Consider the following 25,137-nt stretch of genomic DNA (forward strand, 5'->3'; position numbering starts at 1 on the left):
CCTTCTGAGCTGAACAGTTGTTTTAATTGTATAGTATTTTCTGCCAGCATGTGGTATTAGATGAGTTAGTTCTGTTACCTTCTCACTGACAAATACTCATACATGGCTGTAGATTAGTAACTTTTTTGTAAATGAGTTTTTGGCCAGCTAAAAGAACTGTGAGAATGGTATATGTAAACCTAATCCTACTGCTGGGGAAAAAACAACTGATAGCACATTTTTCTGAGATGAGAAAAGAAAAAACAATGTTTATTGAGAATCCGCTTTGCGCTATGAGAGATATTTTATAAGAAATTCTCTCCTTATGAAGAGAGCAATATGATTAGTAGGTAGCAGTACTAACACACACAAAGCAACAGCATATAATACCAGTCAATTTATATTGAAATGTTCATTGGTGGGATCTAGACTACTTAGGAAAATGAAAGACTAGGTGGTGTGATCAGTGAAAAGTAGTACTTAGGGCAGCTTTTGGGAGCAATGGCAATGGAACTGGGTGAGAACCATTCTAGGTAAAGAGACTGAGTAAGTGAAGAAGGTTAGCTTCCATCTTTTTTTTTTTTTTTTTTTAATTTTATTTTTGGCTGCGTTGGGTCTTTGTTGCTGTGCACGGGCTTTCTCTAGTTGTGGTGAGCAGGGACTACTCTTCATTGCAGTGCGCGGGCTTCTCACTGCGGTGGCTTCTCTTGTTGCGGAGCACAGGCTCTAGGTACACAGGCTTCAGTAGTTGTGGCTTGTGAGTTCTAGAACGCAGGCTCAGTAGTTGTGGCGCACGGGCTTAGTTGCTCCGCGGCATGTGGGATCCTCCCGGACCAGGGCTCAAACCCGTGTCCCTTGCATTGGCAGGCGGATTCTTAACCACTGCGCCACCAGGGAAGCCCCCAGCTTCCATCTTTGAATAGGAAGCTGGCGTTCTTTTTTTTGAAGATGTAGCGCTCTGGTTTTGATAACTTCCTGAATTACCACCTGATTCACCTGTGTTTGAAATATTTTTCTTTTGAAATTGTAGTTCATAAAAAGTTGTCTAATTTTTTTTTTTAATTAAAGAGATTTTTCTATTGAGGTTTTTATGTTTAGCATGCCAGGCTGTTTTTCTACCAATTGTAAATATGCAGAGTTATAAGGGCAGTGGAAGGCTTTTACATTTTGAACTGACAAGCAGACTGCCTTACTAAAGGTATCAGGAACATCTTGCATGCATGTGTTCCACAGAACTTGTTAGAAATGATGAAAGCTTGGACTGAGACTTTGGTGGATAAAGGTAGAAAAGGGCATTCATAGAAGAGACTTTTAGGAAGTAGAGCACACAAGCATATAAGACCTTGTGTCTCGTCCAGATTCGGGACTGGGTATATGAAGGAGGAGTCCATAGATCTGTTTGTTGGATAGAAATTTTATTATACAGTTGGTATACTATCATGATGGAGAAAAATCTACCAAGTAAATTTTTTAAAAAACCCTTTTCCCTTAGTAACCGAACGAGGAAGGGATGCTGTTGGCTTCAGAGATCAAACAGTTGCCCCAAAGACTCCTAACAGGTCAAGAGAGAGAGACCCAGACAAACAAACTCAAAATAAAGAGAAAAGGAAACGAAGGGGCTCCCTCTCACCACCTGCTTCTGCCTATGAGCGGGGAACAAAAAGGCCAGATGACAGGTAAGTGGCCTATGTGAGTTACTCTCTTTTCTGAGCAAGTCAAAAAGTACCCAAGTGATACACTTCTGATTTGGGGCAACACGTGCTTTTGTAATAAATGTATTCTTTTGTGAGTGAGTATAAAAGGAAACTCTACTCATAACTACTGAGAGCCTCTTTTGACAGTAATAATAGCTGTGAAGACTAATAGATTTTTGGTACTCGAATGGCTTCTACTTCATAACGTTTAAATGCTATTTGAGGAGCCAGAGATTTGTTCTTTAAAGGGGAATGGGGGTTGATGGGAGATAACCCTATGTTTTCTAGTGAATCTTACACCATACCAGTTCAAAATGTTGTTTGATCCCTGTGTCAGAGGCTGTCTTGTGTTGCTGGTAGAAAAACAGGCCACATAATCACCTGCTGGGTACTAGAAAACATTTGTTCCCGAGAAGTTCTTTTATACTTCAAAAAAATTGAGATATAGCAGTCATGTAATGCAGTTGTCAGAATTTTTAATTTTGGGTTCTCTGGGTATATAATAGTAATTCATCATGATTTTAATTTACATTCCTCTAATTACTAAATAGATTGAACATTTTGCCCTATGTTTATTGACCATTTCTGTTTACTCTTCTGTGAAGTGTCATTTTATATGTGGTGTTCATTAAATTTTGTCTTTTTAAGCTCTAGGGGTTCTTTTTTTATATTCTAAATATAATTCTGCAAGTATTTTTTCCCAGTTTATGACTTGTGTTTTGACTCTTTCTGTATCTTTCAATACACAGAATTTATTAATTGTGGTGTAATTGAATATATCATATATATTGTATGTTTCCTTTATGGTTAGTGTTTACAGTGTTTTAAGAAATTCTTCCCAATTCTTGAGATGACTTTGTGTGTGTGTGTGTGTGTGTGTATACACTTTTTTTTTTTTTAGCAAGATTTAAGTCCTTAATCCATTGGGAATTAATTTTTGTATATATTTTAAGGTAGGAATCTGGTTTCATTTTTTTCTAAGTGAACACCCAGTTGTCCCAGCATCATTTACTACTTGAAAGCCCCTCCTTTCCCCACTGATCTGCAGTGCTGCCTCTTTCCAACAGGTTTTCACATATGGGAGGATCTGTTTCTGGGCTCCTATGACTATCTTATATTTAAGTCTTGATAGCAAGTAGGGCAAATCCCTACTTGATCTTCTGGGATGCCCTGTCTTTTCTCAGATTTATTCTTCCTTAGAATCTGCTTTGAGTATTTGAATATTCTCTGTCTAGTTAGGTCTTCTTTAATACTTTTAATGAAGATAAAGTTTTTCATTAATGTCTTTGTTTATAGTTTTCTCCAGAAAAACTTGTGTATCTTTTGGTGTATTTATTTCTGAGAACCCTAACTTCTGTTACATATTCATTTTGGTTTTGGTGTTTCGATATGCAATTCACCTTTGTATATTGATCGTATGTTTGTTAACCATACAAAACTTGTATTAATTTCAAGAGTATAGGATTTTTTTTGCCCCACTGTCTCCTTTTTTTGTCATTGTCAACAGTCCATATCATATGAATTTGTTTTGGTTTTCCTTTCTAGTTCTTATGCCTTGTTCATGTTACTTTGCTAGCAATACCTCCAATGCAAATCACAGAATGATAGCATTTTTTATCTTGGTAATTGATTTCTACTCATATTTTGTTTCCTTCCACTTTTTTAGGCTTGTTATATTGTTTTTTTAATTTCTTAACTGGAACAATTGGGATTCTTAGCTCATTAATTTTTCTCTTCTAATAGAAGTGTTTAAGAACTGTAAGACTGCTTGAACTACTCTTGTTAATGCAGCTTCATCATAATCTAGTTCTAAATACTATTAGGATATACAGTGTGTTTAAATTTCTTTTTGTTAAATTTTCAATTTGTCATTAATTGATCTGTATGATAACAGTTCTTATAATTTTATTGAAGCTTGCTTTATAGTCTCTTTTGTTTGATATTCATAGAAATATGCTTATCTTCCTTTTAGTAGGATTTAACTGGTATATCTTTCTTCCTTTTATTTTATTTTATTTTTTATTTTTTGGAGCAGGGAAAGGTTTATCACGGGGCCATGCAAGAAGATGGGTGGCTCATGCTCTAAAAAAAACCCCAAGCTCCCTGAAGGGTTTCCGCAAAGCATTTTTAAAAGCCAGGTGAGGGAGGGGGGTCACAGGGTAAGTGATCAGCTTGTGCACTGTTCTGTGATTGGCTGATGGTGAGGTAACAGGGTGGTGTCACAGGGGTTAATATTATCAGTCCTTAGGCTTAAGGAGGCCTGGGGCTATGTGCTCCTGGTCTTTAAGTAGTTAACATCTTCCATTTGGTGGGGGTTTTCACATCTGTAAAACAGCTCAGGAAATGTGCATCAAATACTGTTGTCTAGGTACTTCAGCGAGGAGCTAAAGCATAGGATATGGGGGAAGGCCTGTCCCAGGAAGGCTCTTCCTTCCTTTTACGTTCAACTTTTCTGTGTCTAACAAATAGCTTATAGCTGATTGGGTGTTTTTGTTTTTGTTTTTTTATCTTTTGTGACAATTCTTTAATTCTTTAACTGGTTGTTTCAATTTAATAAAACTTAAAGCTAACCAATATCCTGAACAACTCTGACCATTCAGCCTTCCCAATTTACATGGTATTATTGTCCAGTATTATAATTCCTTCTCCCTCCTCCCATCAGTTATTGTTAATTTTTTTATGTAGACCAACTGATTTTTTTAGTTTGTTTACATTTACTAGTTTCTTTTCTTTCTTATCTCAGACCCCTTTAAATGGTTTCTTTTTTTAAAATTGTTTATTTATTTTTGGCTACGTTGGGTCTTCGTTGCTGTATGCCGGCTTTCTCTAGTTGCGGCAAGAGGGGGCTACTCTTTGTTGCGGTGTGCGGGCTTTTCATTGAGGTGGCTTCTCTTGTTGAGGAGCACCAGCTCTAGGTGCGTGGGCTTCAGTAGTTGTGGCTTGCAGGCTCTAAAGCTCAGGCTCAGTAGTTGTGGTGCTTGGGCTTAGTTGCTCCCTGGCATGTGGGATCTTCCCAGACCAGGGATCGAACCCGCGTCCCCTGCATTGGCAGGCAGATTCTTAACCACTGCGCCACCAGGGAAGTCCCTAAATGGTTTCTTTTAGTGAGTTTCTCTTCATAATATTTCAGTTTTTGTCTAAAAAGTCTTTTTCATATTTTGTTTGCATTGCTCACGCTCAATTTTAAAAATCAGCTTTATTTAACCAGCAAGTATAAATTGCTTACAGTAAAATTCATGATTTTAAGTGTATTGCTCATTGAGTTTTGTCAGATGCATACAGTTATGTAACTACAACCACAGAAGTTATATATTGGGTTGGCCCGAAAGTTCATTCGGGTTCTTCCATAACATCTTACAGAAAAATCCAAACGAACTTTTGGGCCAACCCAATAGAACATTTCATCACCTCATGAAATTATCTCTTACCCCTTTGTAGTGCGTCCCCTTCTTCTACTCCTGGTCCCTGGCCACCACTGATCTCCTTTCTGACTTGGTTTTGTCTTTTCCACAATGTCATATATATGGTATCATATACTATAAAATATATTCTGTCTTCTTTCACTTAGCATATTATATTTGAGATATCCATCCATGTTATTATGCGTCTCAGTTCTTTTTTAGTGCTTAGTAGTAGTCCATTGTATAGGTATACTATAGTTTGTTTATAAATTCATTAGTTGATAGGTGTTTGGATTGTTTCCAGATGACTATTGTGAATATTACTGGCTATGAACAAGTCTTTATGTGAACATTTATTCTCATTTTTGAAAGGAAGTTCTTTTGGGTTGACAGTTTTTCTCAACACTTTGAAGCTGTTATTCTTCATTCTTCTGACTTTCCTTATTGATTTTATGAAACTTGTTGGTTGCTATTCTTTGTTAAGTAACCTGGCTTTTCTCTTGACCTGCTTTTAAGAAGTTATCTTTGTATTTGGTGTTCTGCATTATCGCTACCCTGTGTTTATATGAGGATTTCTTTTTTTTTTCAACCTGGTTGAAATTCATCGAACTTTTTAAATTTGAAGATCATCTTCCAAGTTACTAATTCTCTTCAGATCTAATCTCTTGCTTAACCATACCATGGCTCTTATGGGCACTGAATTGAATTGAATATTAGGTTATTTCTTGGTTCATGACATTTATTTCTATCCATGGACCTTTTCTCCATACATTTATTATAATGTAATGAGCCCTGGAGGTCCCAGCACAAAAGTCAGGATCTTAACAGTTATATAAATCTTGCTATGTCACTTATTTCTGTACCGTCCCCTGTCTTTACTACTTGTGATAACAAGTAGTATCTGTTGGATTCTGTGTTCATTATACCCTGGCCTGCCTTTTTTAAAATATAGTTTTATGTCATCTAATATATATCTCTTAAAAATATGTTAGTTTTAACTGTATAAAAAGGCTATTATTTTGCATTTAATTTGACGGTACTTTGTTTTGACTTGATATTTATTTACTAAGATTTATTCATAACAGTGTCAGTTTATTCATTTTTATTACTGTATAATGTTTTGTTATAAAGCTTCTTCTGTTACGTATAGTGCTGTTATCTTATTTTGGTGTACATGTGCAAAAGTTTCTCTTGGATATTTAAGTAGAATTTTGCCAGGTATGTGCAATTTCAATTTTATATGATAATTGAGTTTTAATTTTCATTCTTTTTCCTTTCTAGATGCTTCATGGGGTTCTTATTCAAATCTGCCTGATAGTATTTTATGGTCCTGTTCCTTAGGCATATTTTTAATAGCCTCTTTCATCTTATTAAACATATTAAACATCTCTAATATTTTGTGTGTGATAATTCCAGTATCAGCAGTCTTTGTGTGTCTCTTCCTCTCACTTGTGTGTGTGTGGGGTGGGGGGGGGTATTTTATAATTTTGTAATTATATACTTTTTTTTTGCTTTCAGTGAGATATAATTGACATACAGCACAGTATAAGTTTAAGATGTTAAGCATATGATTTGACTTACATCATGAAATGATCATCACAGCAAGTTTAGTGAACATCCATCATCTCATGTAGATACAAAATTATAGAAATAGGGGAAAATACCTTTCCTTGTGATGAGAAGTCTTAGGATTTACTCTCTTAACTTTCATATAGAACATACAGCAGTGTTCATTATATATGTATCATGTGGTACATTATATCCCTAGTACATGTTTATCTTCTATGAGTTTGTTTCTGTGAATTTTTTTGAAGTATAATCGACCTACAGCACTGTTAGTTCCTGTTACACAGTTACACAGCATAGTAATTTGATATTTCTATACCAAAATGATCACCGTAATAAGTCTAGTTACGGTATGTCACCTTTCAAAGATATTACATAGTTTTTTACTATATTCCCCATACTGTACATTTCATACCGTGTGATTCATTTATTTTGCAACTGAATTTTTGTACCTCTTAATCTCTTTCACCTGTTTCTTTCTTCCCCTCTCCCCTCTGGCAACCAGCTGTTTGTTCTCTGTATCTGTAACTCTGTTTGTTTTGTTTGTTCATTTGTTTTTTAGATTCCACATACAAGTGAAATCATACAGTATTTATCTTTCTTTGTCTTATTTATTTTTCTCAGCATAATACCCTCTAGGTCCATCCATGTTGTCACAAATGACAAGATTAATTTTATTTTCTAATGAACTCCTGTTCCTTAGAACTTAATCTGTAGGAATTCATTGAGGCCTGGATTTAAGGTGCTCTCTTCTATAGACTGTTTGCATTTGTTTCTGCCAGGCAGCTAAGGGTACTACCACCCCACTAACACTTTAAAGGATGTTTTCAACTAAGAGGTTTTTAGACCATATATTTTTTGTTGTTTGGATAAATGTTGTACCCTTATCCAGGAATCTGTTATATTAGATGTTTCTTTGCAATGAAACATCTTGAAATTAGTTGTCATTTTCATTTTTGCCAAGAGCCTTTCTCAAAAGTTCAATTCAATCCATAGAACTTCACAAAAGAATCTTTTAAGTCCTCAGTTCTCTTGTGAATGTTAGAGCTGATGGTTTCTTGGGGGCTTACTGGGGATAGTTGTCAAAACTATCACAGGGTATTAGGTTTAGCAATATGATATTATACTTGGTACTGCACAAAGAAGAGTATGTGAATATAACTCCCCATACTTTTATGTGTACATGCTTATCTTTCACTTAACTAACCTGTGTTGATATTAATGGGTGTGGTCAGACATACATCAAATTCTGTAGCTTTTATTAGTGTATTTGGGTTTTTGTTTTAATTTCAGAATTTGTAGTTACAGAACTACAGAACTTAACTATAAAGAAGAATCTATTTAGGATACTACATGTATCTTTAATTTGAAGTTCTAGAAGCTGAGGATAAGGATAAAGTTATTATTTTCATCTAAGTGTCTATTTCCTTGAGGTTCTCTCCTATCTGCAAAACTCCTTAAGTAATTTTGAGTATGATTTTCAACCAGTGCCAAATTGGAGTTGGTGTGGTTAATGGTTTAGTATCGAGTGACATAACATTTATTAGTGCTTTGGTTATGTCTCTGATTTAGGGAAAAACTTTTTGTGGTGCTCTAATTGTTTTCTTTCTAGATATGATACACCAACTTCTAAAAAGAAAGTACGAATTAAAGATCGCAATAAACTTTCTACAGAGGAGCGTCGAAAGTTGTTTGAGCAGGAGGTAGCTCAGCGGGAGGCTCAAAAACAACAGCAGCAGATGCAGAACCTGGGAATGACATCTCCACTGCCCTATGACTCTCTTGGCTACAATGCCCCTCATCACCCCTTTGCTGGCTACCCACCAGGTTATCCCATGCAGGCCTATGTGGATCCCAGCAATCCTAATGCTGGAAAGGTGCTCCTCCCCACACCCAGCATGGATCCTGTGTGTTCTCCTGCTCCTTATGATCATTCTCAGCCCTTGGTGGGACATTCTACAGAACCCCTTGCTGCCCCTCCACCTGTGCCAGTGGTGCCACATGTGGCAGCCCCTGTGGAAGTTTCCAGTTCACAGTATGTGGCCCAAAGTGATGGTGTGGTACACCAAGACTCCAGTGTCACCGTCTTGCCAGTGCCAGCCCCAGGCCCAGTCCAGGGACAGAATTATGGTGTTTGGGATTCAAACCAACAGTCCGTGAGTGTACAGCAGCAGTACTCTCCTGCACAGTCTCAAGCAACCATATATTATCAAGGACAGGCTTGTCCAACTGTCTATGGTGTGACATCACCCTATTCACAGACAACTCCACCAATTGTACAGGTAACTAATTTTGGAAATTCTCTTGTCTGTTTTACTGTCTGTTTATGGGATGTTAAATCTGATGTGAGGGGGAAGTCCTGCCATTGACCACTTTTACATATTGGCTAATTTTATATATACTAGTTATCTGTTGTGTCACAAATTACTTAGCAGTTTAAAACAGTAAGTAATTATTATCTCATAGTTTCTGTGGGTCAGAAATTCAGAAGCAGTTTGGCTGGGTGGTTCTGGCTCAGAGTCATGAAATTATAGTCAAGCTATTAAGCAGGGTTGTAGTCATCTGAAGATTAGACAGGGGATGGAAGGTTTACTTTCAAGCTCACTCACATGGTTGTTAGCTGTCCTTGGTTCCTTACCACTCTCAATAGCGCTGCTTACAACATGCCAGCTGGCTTCCCCAAAAGCAAGTGATCAGCGAGAGAGAGAGAATAACTTTTGAAGTGTATTTTTGTGGCTTTTAATCAAATTTCTTTTCTTTTTTATAAAACCAATACATTAAAAAAAAAAAGACTCTTTAAGGCATCATCTTCACCACATTCCTATGTCTCTCCCATCATTCCTCGTCACCCCTTAAAGGTGAATTGTTGTGGATGGCAGAGACTCCCAGAGATGTTTCCTGTACACATTACTTAGTATTGAAGTAACAGAAGCAATTTTTACTTCTGTTCGTATTTTTGTTATGAAGCTGTATCAAAATTTGTTCAAAAGGCCGTGACAGTGTCCTGCTTTAATTCTGAAAACCTTAACTGTATTAACTGCCTTCACTTTTATGATCTCTTTAACCACATGTTTATATATTTTATGAATTTGTAATTTTGAAGACTTGGAAGTTTTTTTATCCCATGTTTTTCTGTGTAACATGATTCTTAACCATTTTTCCAAATTACTCTGTATTTTTATGTGTGTGTGTATATATATATATATGCATACATACACATACACATTTTAACGTCTGTATAATACCACATTTGCTTATAAGGTCGCTGTTTATCCATTTTCCTGGGGTAGTTGTTTAAATTGAAAGTTCTTTTTCATAATTATAAATAATACTGCACTGAACATTCTTATACTTAGTTTTTTGTGTGTGTGTTTTTCCTTTCATGTTTGGCTTAAAACTAATGTTATAGGGCTAAATACAGCAGGTAAGAAAATGGGCATTATTGGTTATTGGCTATCAATTTTCTTAGTAGCTTTTTATTGTTGTTGGTGGTGGTGTTTGTTATGCATAATTCTGCCTCCTACAGAATTAAAGACTCTTTAGTAGAAAGCTCAGTGATCTTATGGTTGTTCTTTTAAAATAGAATTAATTTTTTCCATCCCAGTGAGTAAAAGATTTCTCTAGGGTTTAGTCATAGCCTTAAGACTCAAGTATTACAATTTTATTTCAAGTTTTCAGTCTGTTCCTACCAAGGAGTCATTTATTGACTCCCTAATCTGCTTTTCGTGTGCTAGAGTAGTTGATAAATGGACTAAGATGGTTCAGACTATCCTTCCCTTCTTTATGAGATTAGTTGATCAGAGATGATGTTCAACTCTGGGTAATGAGAAGCATAGAGCATGTTGTTAGCGTGTGTATTTTTTTTTTTTTTTTTAGAAGTAGTTCTTTGCTTTTTTTTTTTTTTTTTTTAATAGCTACTTTATTTATTTATTTATTTTTGGCTGTGTTGGGTCTTCGTTTCGTGCGAGGGCTTTCTCTAGTTGCGGCAAGCGGGGGCCACTCTTCATAGCGGTGCGGGGGCCGCTCTTCATCGCAGTGCGCGGGCCTTTCACTATCGCGGCCCCTCCCGTTGCGGGGCACAGGCTCCAGACGCACAGGCTCAGTAATTGTGGCTCACGGGCCCAGTCGCTCCGCGGCACGTGGGATCTTCCCAGACCAGGGCTCGAACCCGTGTCCCCTGCATTGGCAGGCAGACTCTCAACCACTGCGCCGCCAGGGAAGCCCTAGCGTGTGTATTTTAAGTCCTAGTCTGTCATTACTGTGTGTCCTGGAGACAGGCACTTAGATTCTTCAGTTTTAGCTTTCTCATTTATTAAATGAGCAGAATGCCTCAGAGTGGTTGAGGTTTGTATGAGATAATGGATATTAGTAATGATAAATTTAAAGCACCATATACCTTGAAGGTTTAATTATAGTTCTTAGTTACCTTAATACTGAGAGTATTGACATTAGTGGGCTGTGAATTACAGCTGATCAAGGTCATCTATCTGGTGTCTGGCTCATATATCTGGTCTATGTTGAGGCCTGTGTTGTTCAAATCAAATATCAACCATACCAACATGAGCTGAGGTATAATAACCTATAATAAGGTATAATAACCTTGACAGTGAAGTAGTATGTGATATGGTATAATATAAATTTGTGAGTGTGTGTACATATGCAGTATCTTTGAAATTTGGAGCAGATGTGTTATCAGAAGGTGACTTTAATTTCTTGCCACAGCTGCTTATTAGACATAAAAGCTCAGTTTTAACTGAGGCCATGTGCTTTATAGTGGTCTTGTGACATTAGAGTGACCTATTCTTAAAAAGTTACACTAAATTACATCTCAAAAAATTGAGTGCTTACACTATAAATTGTTCACATAAGTGAAGTGACTCAGATATAAAGTAATAGCTGTTTTTTTCCCTTTAGAAGTGGAAGCAGAACAATTATGTTTTCCCCTCTATAACATATTGGACCCTCTCTTAAAATTCCCATTAGAAGTCACATTTTAAAGATATTTCTAGACTGGATTTATGTTTGAGAAATTAGCTTTTGTGTAATTTCAAGTCCCTTGTAGGTAGAGCCAATCTCCAACAGACTTTCTTCCAGCAAATGGATAAATTTCACAGGCACATGCTATTTGGATATATCTCACAAATGTGTACATCTTTTGTATTATTTCAGTGGGACTGCAAACCAGTTTCCCCTTTTTATTGCTGTTAATTGTTTTGGCTTTGGCATATGATTGTCAGCTGGTTTGGGTAGGTACTACAGAACTCTGGAAAATGTTTATTTTCCCTCTACTTTTTGACAGTTTGAGTTTCAAACACTATATCTCCAAATGAATGTTGCAATTTTGGGTGGTTTTGGTTTTTGTTTGTTTATAAAGGTTTTGGTTTTTGTGGTTTCTGTTTTTGTTTTGCAGTGATATTGTTAAGATGTTTTTCGCATTTCCTTTGGGAATTATTTTCAGTATGTGTAGCATTCCTTCCTGTTGATAAATTGTTATCCTTTAAATATATCTTTGTATTTTAGAAACATAAAATTTGTCTGGAGCCATATCATTCACAGGGAATGATCAAGCTGGGTAATGCCATTTCAGTTTAGAAGTTATCTCACAACCAGCATTTGTAGCCAGACTTTTCATGCTAAAGAAACCACAGCTTTACTACACATTAATTGAATCCTTTAGAGTGTCTCCATGATAAGCCTTACACAACTGTGATCTGACAAGATAAATTCTTCATGAATGTAGTTTCACTGAGGGTCAAAGAAATTTTACCCTCCAAAATATTAGCATTTTTCTATTTTAGATTTGGGTGTTTAACCTCTTGATCACTCTGAAGATAACATGTTTCATCCTGTTGACAGTTGTTCTCAAAATTAGTATTTTGATCTAGCTTTAAAATTTTTTTTTTCAAAATCAGGATATGAAATGTTTGTCATTCAAAATGTGTGATATAATTGTGAAGCCCTTCCTTTTCTAAATGAGTTAAGGTGACAGTACAGGCACACCTCATTGTGCTTTGCAGATACTGCATTTTTTACACATTGAAGGTTTGTGGCAACCCTGTGTCAAATTAAGTCTGTTGGCACCATTTTTCCAACAGCATTTGCTTACTTCATGTCTCTGTGTCACAAATTGATAATTTTTGCACTATTTCAGACTTTTTCATTATTATTATATTTGTTACGGTGAGCTGTGATCAGTGATCTTTGACATTACTATTGTAATTGTTTTGGGGTGTCATGAACTGAGCCCGTATAAGCCAGCGAGCTTAATCGGTAAATGTTGTATTCTGCCTGCTCTGCCGACTGGCCATTTTCCGATCTCTCTCCCTCTCCTTGGGCTTCCCTACTCCCTGAGACAAAATAATATTAAAATTAGGCCAATTAATAACCCTACGATGGCCTCTAAATATCAAGTGAAAGGAAGAGTCGTACATCTCTCACTTTAAATCAAAACCTAGAAATGATGACGTTTAGTGAGGAAAGCAGGTTGAAAGCTGAGATAGGCCAAAAGCTAGGCGTCTTGTGCCAGTTAGCCAAATTGTGAATGCAAAGGAAAAGTTCTTGAAGGAAATTGATAAGAAAGCAAAATAGTCTTATCAGCCTTATTGCTGATATATATGAAGAAAGTTTTAGTGGTCTGGATAGAAGATCATACCAGCCACAACATTCCCTTAAGCCAAAGCCTAATCCAGAACCAGTTCCCTAACTCTCTTCAGTTCTATGAAGGCTGAGATGGGGGAGGAAGCTGCAGAAGAAAAGTTTGAAGCTTAGCAGAGGTTGGTTCATGAGGTTGGAGGAAAGAAGCCATCTCTGCAACATTAAAGTGCAAGGTGAAGCAGCAAGTGCTCATGTAGAAACTGCAGCAAGTTATCCAGAAGATATAGTTGATTCCAACTCTAATTGATAACTTGGAGGGGTTGAAGACTTCAGTGGTGGAAGTAATTGCAGATGTGGTAGAAATAGCAAGTGAACTAAAATTAGAAGCAGAGCCTGAAGATGTGACTGAACTGCTGCAGTCTCATGATAAAACTTGAATGGATGAAGAGTTACTTCTTACAGATGAGCAAAAAAGAAAGTAGTTTCTTGAGATGGAATCTACGCCTGGTAAGGAGGCTGTGAAGATTGTTGAAATGATATCACAGGATTTAGAATATTACATATATTTAGTTGATAAAGCAGAGGCAAGTTTAAGAAGATTGACTCCAATTTTGAAAGCAGTTCTACTGTGGGTAAAATGCTATCAAATAGCATCACTTACTCTAGAGAAATGGTGAAAGGAAGAGTCAGTCAGTGTGGCAAAAGCTTCATTGTCTTATTTTAAGAAATTGCCACAGCCACCCAGTCAGCAGCCATCAACATCGAGGCCAGACCCTCCACCAGCAGACAGATCATGACTCTCTGAAGGCTCAGAGGATGGTCAGCATTTTTAAGCAGTAAAGCATTTTTAAATTAAGGTATGTACATTGTTTTTTAGACCTAATGTTACTGCACACTTAATAGAGTACAGTATAGTGAAGCATAACTTTTATATGTGCTGGGAAACCAAAATATTCATGTGATTCACTTTTTATTGCAATATTCACTTTATTGCATGTTCTGAAACTGAACCCACAATATCTCTGAGGTATACCTGTAGTAGGAAATGAGGTCAAGGCCTTGGGTAGGAACAAGATGGTCAGGGCTTCGTGAGGATTTGGGCTGTTAGTGTAAATAATGTGAAAATCCACTGGAGCAGTTACAGCAGACTGGCATGATTTGACGTATTTTAAGAGAATCACTCTGATTGCTCTGGGTGAAGAGATTGTGGGAGTCAAGGGCAGAAGTAGGGAGATCAGTTAAAAGACTGTTGAATAATCTAGGCAAGAGAATATGGCCACTTATACTGGAATAGTAGAAGGAGAGATGTAAGAAATGATCAGATTTTATTTTTATGTATTTATATATATACATACACACACACATATATATAAACTCATACGTACAGATACACATACACATGTACATACATATATAAAAAATTCAGAGCCAACAGAATTTGCCAATCGATTAGATTAGGAGAGTGGGTCAGAAAGAAATTAAATTTGGGATTCGTTACAGTATCTGGTGTTTGGCTTAGTGGGTTGGGAAAATTCCAATTTATCCATCTGTCCTCTTCAGCCTCCCAGAAACTGTTTCTACTCAGAATCAGGGTTACCAGCACATATGTGTTAACCTCCTACATGCACAGTAACTTGCCTCTTGAGGATACTTCCTTCTGGGCGTTGGCCCTTAGAAACTTCCTTGGAAACTTAACTTTCCAGATAAATTGGTGATCATAGAATAGAGCCCGGTTAGATATGTTTTGTTTTATGGTTTATTTTATCAAAGTTAAAGTAGAACTTTAAGAATTATTTATATTTTATCTTTAGAGTATGCTTTTTAACTTGTTAAGCAGTATTTGGTCATCTTTGTTGCTAATACTTCTTTGGTACTGACTTCTGATTCAGTATTGTCTGGTTATATGTCAGTGTTGAAAAGTGTTCTGGATTTAATCAAATTTCAGGCTTTGGGACAGGAGTTAGTTAGGTGAGGAGATAAATTTCTACAAAATTTTTGATGTTGCACATATTTCCCATCTTGTATCCAAATACCTAGAGATGAAAATATTTCTAAGGTATACATTTTTCTCTCAGCTTCGTGATACTATTCTGACAGTTCTGCTTTGACAGTTAGCATTGAATCTGGTTTATGATATGTGTAGATTAAGCTGTTTGCAATACTGAATCATGTATTGTATTCTTCCTCTTTCTGTGTGTCTTCTCAGTAATTATTCATCCAGAAATCTGCTGGGGAGCTATATTTACCTATTCAGACTCCTTGGGTCTTTACTGGTATCATTTGGAATAATTATATTTTGATTATATTTTGTATTTTGAGTACTTATCAATTAATACTTCTGAATCATTTTACCTGATAGAATCTCAGTTTATAGGGTCAAAATCTGTCCTTAAGGGACTTCCCTGGTGGCGCAGTGGTTAAGAGTCCGCCTGCCAATGCAGGGGACATGGGTTCGAGCCCTGGTCCGGGAAGATCCCACATGCCGCGGAGCAACTAAGCCCGTGCACCACAACTACTGAGCCTGCGCTCTAGAGCTTGTGCTCCGCAACAAGAGAAGCCACTGCAATGAGAAGCTCACGCACCACAACGGAGAGTAGCCCCTGCTCGCTGCAACTAGAGAAAGCCCGCGCGCAGCAACGAAGACCCAGTGCAGCCAAAAAATAAATTAAATAAATAAATAAATAAATATTAAAAAAAAAAAATCTGTCCTTAAATACGTATCTGTTCAGCTCCTTGGTAGTCATCACCTTTTAACAAAACAAGGTTGTTTTCAGGACTTCTTGTCACTTCTTTAAACAGTTTTTCTATCGTAATTTCAGAGTAGGTTTAAGTCCTAGCTAGCCATGGTACTTATTTGTTGTATAACTCCAGGTGTGGGAGATACACCCACCTCTGATGGTGGTCAGGATTGAGTGAGATAATATATGCAAAAGGGCTTTTCTGCTTGATAAAGCACTATGTATATAAATCAGTGTGTCATAAGGATTTTAGATACATTGAATTCTGCTGTCTTTCTTATAGAAGCCTACAAAAAGCTAGAAAACTAGTTTAAAATTTGATCACCTTCAACTTCCTCTACTGTGGATCACTCCTTTTGACCTTTCCTGGTCAAAACAAGCTGTTAGTTATTAGGAATTGGTAGTTAAAATGCTCTCTGTAAAGAGCATTGTGTGGAGCTCTTTCTCAGATATCCTAGGAGTAGCGCTTCAGTTGTTATTCAAGTCTCATTGAAGCCAAACAATTGGACAGGTTTCATGAGTACTCCACCCCACCCCCATCCCCGCCTCCGCCTCAAAAAAGTTTTCTAACTTTTTATGATAAAGTAAAATCAAAGTAAGTAAATGACTTAGGGAATTATTCAAAAAAGAAAAAAAGAGTTTGAAGTAAAAGATTGTTTTACACATTTGTAGTAAAATATTCACATGGAAAGTTAAAAAAAAATTAATGGATGTATCTTCCAATAAGATTTGTCAACTTCAAAGTCAGATACTGCTTATTAAGAGCTAGAAAACTATAAATTGTGAATTTCTTCATTTTATCTTTTAGAGTTATGCCCAGCCAAGTCTTCAGTACATCCAGGGACAACAGATTTTCACAGCTCACCCACAAGGAGTGGTGGTACAGCCAGCCACAGCCGTGACTACAATAGTTGCACCAGGGCAGCCTCAGCCCTTACAGCCAGTAAGAAATATTTTGGTTGCTAAAACTCTCCTTGGCTACCTACCTTATCTTTAGAAAGATTACTTTTTGTTTGGTTTAGTTAGGGGGTTTTTTTACTCCTTTTTTGTTTGTTTGTTTTTTATAAAAATTTTTGTAGTCGCCAGTTTCACTCAAGTGCCTGTGTACCCTGAGGGAGCACTACTCGACAGTTTTGTCAATTAAAAAAAATTCTGTGGAACTTACAGCTATGTTAATTTATATGTACTTTGCCCTTAGGATCCTTTTTATTTGTAATTTAAACTAATTGATCTTGTATTCTTATACTTTGCTATGAATTTCTGAAGTAATAGTTTTCTAGACTAGCTCCATTATTATTTATGGAGAACTAGACTATGATACTGTACTGAGGGCTAGAGATATAAAATTGAATGATATAGTTCACTTTACATGTTGTACAATATATATTGAAAGAAGCTTTTGGTATTCTGCAACATATGTAGAAGGATATGATGAAATCTTGATGAAATGCTGTTTTTAGATGAAATGGGAAATAGGAGCTGGCACTAGAAGCAGTTGAGAAACTAAACATGACCAAATTAGCAGTTTAGAATACTGACAATTCCAGAGAAGGCTCTTGTTGCATTCTGGTGAGTGATGGTGGCTTTCGATAAGTAGGGCAGTTGGTGGAGATGGAGTAAAAAGACTACATGTGAAACACGTAGAAATAAGACAGTGTGTATGGCAGGTATTTGAGGGCTTGCTATGAATTGGGTCCTTCTAGGCATTTTGAAAACAAACGTAAGATTCCATTCCTGTGCTTAAAAGCTGACATTCCAGTAAGAGAGATGAGGATCACAATGAATAATACTAAAAGTAGTCAACGTTTAGTGTCATGAAATATGCAGATAGAATTTGAGGAGGGGAAAAAATTATTCCCAAATTGGAGAAGGATTGGTAATCTAGTAGATATTGAATAATTTGGAATATTCTTAAGTGACACGGAAGTTTAGGGAAAAGAGATCACCTTATAGGCTAGATAGAGGACTACAGGAATGGAGGAAGTGGAACTTAAGTGGGGCCAACAAAAAGCAGCTCTGTGAAGTAAGGCTTGGGGGGTATTCACAAAGCAGCCATGCTCGGAGACTTAGGTTTGCTTAAAAGTGGCCATGTTTTATCTGAGCCTGGGATCTCAGGTTCCTCTTTAACTGCTCAAGCAAGGGTAAAGTTGGAAATTTTTTTCTTTATTAACTGGCTTACATAGAATGAACAATTAAGGGTATATATCCTTATCGTGATTATATCATCAATTTACTAGAGCTGCTTTAACAAAATACCACAGACTACGTAGCTTAACTAACAAATTCATTTTTTCATAGTCTCGGAGCCTGCAGGTCTAAAATCAAGGTGTCAGCAGGTTTGCTGTCTCCTGAGGCTGCTCCTGTTTTGCAGATGGCTGCTTTCTCACTGTGCCCTCCCCTGGTCTTTTCTCTGCGCCCATTCCCTGATGCCTCTTCCACTTCTTATAAGGACACCAGTCCTGTTGCGTTAGGGCCACACTCTCGTGACCTCATTTAACCTTAATTACCTATTTAAAGGTGCTGTCTTCAAATACAATCACATTGGGGGTTAGGGCTTCATATGAATTTGGGGGAAGCACAATTCAGTTTATAACAGTGATTATGAAGTTTTCATGTTTTTCAAAATGTGGCATTAAATTTTTAAAAGCTATTTATTTGAAAAATTTTTTTCAATTAAACTAAAAAAAAGCTGTTCACCCATTTCTATATTTTTTAAATATAAATATGAGGTTTCAAACATACAAAAAATATATAATGGATAAATGTTAACATTCTATCATATTTGCTTCTATCTAAAGCCCATTCAGCTAATTGGTATCTTGGAGTTGGTTAAATGCCATTTAGCATTGGTGTTTTTTTAAGGTTGAAAAATATTGTTCTAGATAATGAGCTGCTGAATATTTTAAAATATGGTGTATTGGATGGTGAACTCGGAGCCTGCTGTGAATTTTCTGATAGATCCTTAAAGCTCTTCATATACACTGTCTCTGATCATTTCCCAGGTTGTACCTTTACTTTTTATCTTTTTTTAAAAGAAGAGGTAGATGTGTGTTTTTACATACTGCTTAAGTAGACTATTTTTGTCCTTTTCAGCCAGATTAAAAGAAATGTCACTGATCAAGAACTTGTGTGTCTTTTTAGCCTGAAATGGTTGTGACAAATAATCTCCTGGATTTACCACCCCCATCTCCTCCCAAACCAAAAACCATTGTCTTACCTCCCAACTGGAAGACAGCCCGAGACCCAGAAGGGAAGATTTACTACTACCATGTGATCACAAGGTAAGAATTGCTGTCTGAGCATCCCCAAATCAGCTTTCAGTTGGTCAAAGAAGCTGCCACTGTAAGGGGAGTTTTATGGTTATAGACTCTTTATTAGCTGTTAACTGTGCCTGAGGGCTGCTGGTTTTCCAGAATCCCATCATAAATGTTATGACATATGTTAGACTTTGGTCCTTTTTAGGTATGTCTGGTGTTTTTAATCTGCAAGACTCTTGGAGAAAACTAAGGAATTTATTTTATTTTATTTATTTATTTGGTTGTGCCAGGTCTTAGTTGCAGCAGGCGGCCTCCTTAGTTGAGGCATGTGAACTCTTAGTTGCAGCATGTGGGATCTGGTTCCCTAACCAGGGATTGAACTGGGGCCCCCTGCGTTGGGAGCGTGGAGTCCCAACCACTGTGCCACCAGGGAAACTAAGGAATTTTTTTAGAAAATGGTAATGACTTCATCTAACATTGTAGATAATCAGGGGTCATGGGCAAACCTTTTCTGTAAAAGGCCAGATAATAAATATTTTAGGCTTTGCTTGCCAAACATTCTTTGTCACAACTGTTCAGTTCTTCTATTGTTGTGTAAGCAGCCATAGACAATACATAAATGAATGGATATGTCTCTGTTCCAATAAAACTTTATTTGGTTCGTGAGCCATAGTTTGATGACTCCTGCAATTTATATAAAAAACCTGATTTACCTTTTTCTTAGAATTAAAAAAATATATTTTAGGCAGATAGCTTTATGTGAATATATGTGTTTTCTGTGTGTGTATGTATGTATTCATTGGTATATAATGTGAATATATGTGTTTTCTGTGTGTGTATGTATGTATTCATTGGTATATAATGTGAGTTATTCGGGTGCATGTTTTGTCATCTGCTTTGTTTACCAATCTATTTATAGAACTTTCTGTATCAATTAATGAAAAATTACATTATTTTTAACACTTGCATATTTGTTGCAGGGCTCAGCAAACTATGTCCATGGGCTACTTGTTTTGGTAAATAAAGTTTTTTTGGAACACAGCCACACCCATTTATTTAGGAATTGTTGATGGCTACTTTCATACTCCAATGACAGTAGACTAGTTGTGACAGAGATCATTTGGTCCACAAGGTCAAGGGTATTTACTCTCTGATCCTTTATAGAAGAAGTTTGCCTAACCCCTGCTCTTCTGTATGGCTATACCAAATTTTGTTTAACCCACCCTGATTGATGGATTTTCACTATTTTATATATAACTCTAAACCTGGACATCCTTACAGACACTAATACTAATCTTACTGCCTTCTTCAGGCAGATTCTTAGAGGCAAAATATTTGATCAAAAGAGATACACATTTTAAGTTGGTAAGTATTGTCAGCTTACCATTAAAAAAAAAATCGTACCAATTTAGACTCCCACAAAAGGTACACAAAAGTGCCTTTTTCTTCATGTAGGTTCTTTAACTCATGTAAAATAGTAGATGAGAAATCTTATTTTTATTTTCAATTCTTTTATTTTTGAGATGGAACGTCTTCATTAGATTATTGGCTATTTGTATCTTTTGTGAATTGTTTGGGGCATCTACCCATTTTCTCTCAGCATTGTTAATCTCTTTATCAAGAATATTGCAAATGTTTTTGTTTGTAATGTCTTGTGACATGAAGAAGTTAAAAATTTCATGCAGTCAAATATTTTCCCTTTATGTATTCTACTTAGAAAGGTCTTCATTACTCCCATAAAAATACCTTTATAAAACAAGCCCTTGGGACTTCCCTGGTGGCACAGTGGTTAAGAATCCCCCTGCCAGTGCAGGGGACACGGGTTTAATCCCTGGTCCGGGAAGATCCCCCATGCCGCGGAGCAACTAAGCCCGTGCGCCACAACTACTGAGCCTGCACTCTAGAGCCCGCACACCACAACTAATGAGCCCACACGCCACAACTACTGAGGCCTGCGAGCTCTAGGGCCCGCGTGCCGCAACTACTGGGCCCGCGTGCCGCAACTACTTAGCCCGCGTGCTGCAACTACTGAATCCTGCATGCCTAGAGCCTGTGCTCCACAACAAGAGAAGCCACTGCAATGAGAAGCCCGCTTGCCGCAACTACAGAAAGCCCACGCGCAGCAATGAAGATCCAGTGCAGCCAAAAAAAACAAAAAAACAAGCCCTTGTTATGCTGCTGACTGAAAGTGTTGTGACTTTAAAAACCAGTGTCTGCAAATTTTACCAGAACTTTGTTTTTTCAATACCAAAGCAAGCTTTTTAATGGACTATCACTTTTCAAAAAAAAAAAAAATTGTATTTCTTATTTATGTGTGTAATTTTTCCATCTTTTTTTCTAGGTTTTCCTTAACTAGCACCTAAGAGCATTAATACCTCCTGCTCTAATTCCCATAATAAAACCCACAGCTGCTTGTGATTCTTTGATTACAATAGAAATCTTGAGCCCGTTTTATAATTAGTTCTATCGGTCAGAGATAAACCTATTTTCATAATCATCTGCAAAACTGATTTACGTCAAATGCCTTTAATGTTGCTAACTAAAGATTGCTGTGGTAGGAAAACACAAGACTGTAATGGCAGGATAGACCTGTCAGATACGTCGCTAGCTTCTTGGAGGCTTTTGATGTTTTAAGTGATTCCCCTTAGAGCATTTCCTGTGACAGCTGACTTCTGACTCCCGAATAGAATTTCCTTACTTCCACATGTTACTTCACAGATCTAGCTTAAAACAAAAACAAAAACAAAAACAGAACCACCTTTGCCTGCTAACTTTCAAAACAGCCATAAACATGCAATGAGGGAATTCCCTGGTCGGGAACTAATTTCCCCAAGAGCTACGCGGCGTGGCCAAAAAAAAAACATGCAAAGAGTTAACGTGATTGAGCTCTTTTTTTGTAGCCAGCTGAAAATATTTTTAGCAGAGGGCACAAGTTTTTAACCTGTACATCTTTTCCATGCTGTAAGTCATCAAGCCAGAGGGGCAAAACTACAAACAAGAAGACTCCTAAGGCAAGAAACAGTTTTCTCACATGATCAAGGATTGTGAGGAGGGTGTTGTGATTTATTTTATTTTGCTCTGGGTACATGCTAGGTACAGTCATGATTGATCACCTGCAGAGGGGTGGCATAGGCAGGCACCTACTCCATGTACCTTCCTTAGACTTTGCTGAATCCTGTTTTCAGGACATTAATAGTCAGGTGAGAGACAAAGATGTTTGGTTTTACTGTTGTCTTTGATACCCAGCAAATGTTGCCACAGCATTGGCTACAGAAATACAGTGGGCTAAAAACAATGTATGTCTCTGGGATAGAATCATTGCTGCTGGGAAGAATGTCTCTGTCTTATGGAGCTGACTTGTTCTATGTTTCATTGCATGTTGTATATTATGTATACATGAGCAGAGATACCTATGCCAGAGTTCTCTGTTTTCTGGCCATGACAGCATGGCTGTTCTTACCTTCTTCTAGGCAGACTCAGTGGGATCCTCCTACTTGGGAAAGCCCAGGAGATGATGCCAGCCTTGAGCATGAAGCTGAGATGGACCTGGGAACCCCAACATATGATGAAAATCCCATGAAGGTGAGTGTGGCTTACAGATATGTTTCCTGATCATTTGGGATTCTTTGTCTTGTCATTTTGTAGAGTCAGTAGCCACGTTATCTTGGAATTCTATTTTTCTTATTGTTCTGGAGAATTACGCATATAAAAAAATGCTTGGAGGTGGTAGGACGTGCAAACAATACAGAAGTACGGTATATAGAACAAAAAATAAAAGCCCTTAATTTCTATTTAATTGCTCCCCTTTCATCATACTTCCCTCTCCGGAGATAAATACTGTTAACTTTTTAGTGCACAGGTTCTCAACCAAGAGCAGTTTTGCTCCTCAGGAGACTTTTGATAATATTTAGAGACATTTTTGGTTGTTACAGCTGTGGAGATGCTACTAGCTTCTAGTGTGTACGGAGGCCAGAGAAGCCACTAAACATCTTAGAGTGCACAGGATAATCCCCCACAACAAAGAACTGGCCCAAATGTCAGTAGTGCCAAAGTTGCAAAACCTTGCTTTGTTGTATGTTCTTCCAGACCTTTATGGAAAACACACACAGGTGTTTTTCTTTCTTTTCATTTTAAACATACAAATATAATCATAGTATTCTTATTCCATTATAACTTCCTTTAATATATCTTAGCTCTTCCCCTGTAGATTACAGCATTTTTCTTAATGTTATGTTTCTTTTAAATGTGTTTTTTCTGTTTAACTGCAGTCTTTCTTAGTCTGCTTTAATGTCCTGCCATTTTGGGATTGGTGGGTCTGGAAAGAAGTTAAACTGGTTGCATTAAAACCTCACCAAAAAAGTATAACTGGGCCCCCCCTTTTTTTAAGATTTGAAACTGAGATATTTTACTCTGGAAATACTATTCTAGAGTAAAGTGAAATAGCTTATTCCTCATCTCTCCTTCTAACAAGAGAGTAATCAGGATTAGAGGTCATGTAAATCAGTGTGACTCTCAATGCTTGAATTAAAATTTTTTATCCTTTTCCACTTGGAACAGGACTCACTGTCTCCAAGGATGTGGTGTCTTGAATGAAATCAAAGACAATATCTATGCTCTAAGATTTGAATAGTATTTAATTTTGAAAATAAGAGACACTTAACTAGTTAAGTCAGTGGAAAGAGGTGGAAGAGGGAAGGAAGGAATGGGAGAAAGAAAGTGGAAACAAATCCATACCTCCTTTTATATTTTATTCACTTTGGGGGAAATGTTTTTCTTTCTTCAGCATTATATTTAGCATTCCTTTAGTCTGAAGAATTTCCTTTTTTTTTTTTTTTATAAATTCTATCCACTTTTTAAAAAATTTATTTATTTGGCTGCGTCAGGTCTTAGTTGCGGCATGTGGGAATCTTCCGTTGAGGTGTGCGGGCTCTTTGTTGCAGTGCACGGGCTTCTCTCTAGTTATGGCACGTGGGCTCAGTAGTTGCAGTGTGCAGGTTTAGTTGCCCTGTGGCATGTGGGATCTTAGTTCCCTGACCAGGGATCGAACCTGTGTCTCCTTCATTGGAAGGCGGATTCTTAACCAGTGGACCACCAGGGAAGTCCCAGTCTGAAGAATTTCCTTTAATATTTTGAGTATTTCAGGTCTAATTGTGATGAGCTCTCTCATTTTTGTTTGTCTGAAAAGGTCCTTATATACCTCTTTTTCTTAATATATTTTATTTTCAGACAGTTTTAGGTTCCCTTTAAATTTGAGCAGAAAGTACAGAGTTTCCATACACCCCCTGTCATCACACATGCGTAGCGTCCTCCACTATCAACAGCCTGCCAGAGTATGGTACATTTATTGCAATCAGTGAATCTACATTATTATCACTCAAAGTCTGTAGTTCGCATTAGTGTTCTTGGTATTGTACATTCTGTGGGTTTTGACAAATGTGTAATGGCATGTATCCACCATTATCGTCTACAGAATAGTTTCACTGCATTGAAAATCCTCTGTGCTCCCCCTATTCATCTCGTCCTCTCTCCCCGCCTCCCCCCATCCCCATCCCTATCCCTGACAACCTCTGATCTTTTATACTGTCTCCAGTTTTGCCTTTTATAGAATGTCACATATTTGGACTTGTAGCCTTTTCAGATTTGCTTCATTCACCTAGCAATATACATTTAAGGTTCTTCCATGCCTTTTCATGGCTTGGTAGCTCATTTCTTTTTAGCATTGAATAATATCCGATTGTTAGATGTGCCACATTTTATTTATCCATTCGCCAGTTGATGGACATTTGGGTTGTTTCCACTCTTTGGCTGTTATGAATAATGGTATATGAACAATTGTGTACAAATCTTTGGATATACATTTTCAGTTCTCTTGGGTAGATACCTAGGAGTGGAATTGCTGGATCAAAGT

General features: G+C 37.2%; 1 protein-coding gene across 2 annotated transcripts in view; it reads left to right on the top strand.

Annotated features, from left to right (window-relative positions):
* SETD2 (SET domain containing 2, histone lysine methyltransferase) overlaps positions 1-25,137 on the top strand; it is a 119,278-nt gene that overhangs the window by 87,589 nt on the left and 6,552 nt on the right. Inside the window, exons 14-18 of one of the 2 annotated variants that reach the window (XM_057554657.1) lie at positions 1,472-1,655; positions 8,253-8,922; positions 16,781-16,915; positions 19,114-19,253; positions 22,700-22,811. In XM_057554657.1, the coding sequence (XP_057410640.1) occupies positions 1,472-1,655; positions 8,253-8,922; positions 16,781-16,915; positions 19,114-19,253; positions 22,700-22,811 (1,241 nt within the window). Of the gene's footprint in view, positions 1-1,471; positions 1,656-6,355; positions 8,232-8,252; positions 8,923-16,780; positions 16,916-19,113; positions 19,254-22,699; positions 22,812-25,137 lie in introns of those variants that run through there. The other variant, XM_057554658.1, reaches the window with a different exon arrangement.

Source organism: Balaenoptera acutorostrata, chromosome 10, assembly GCF_949987535.1.
Source record: "Balaenoptera acutorostrata chromosome 10, mBalAcu1.1, whole genome shotgun sequence".
Taxonomy (NCBI): domain Eukaryota; kingdom Metazoa; phylum Chordata; class Mammalia; order Artiodactyla; family Balaenopteridae; genus Balaenoptera; species Balaenoptera acutorostrata.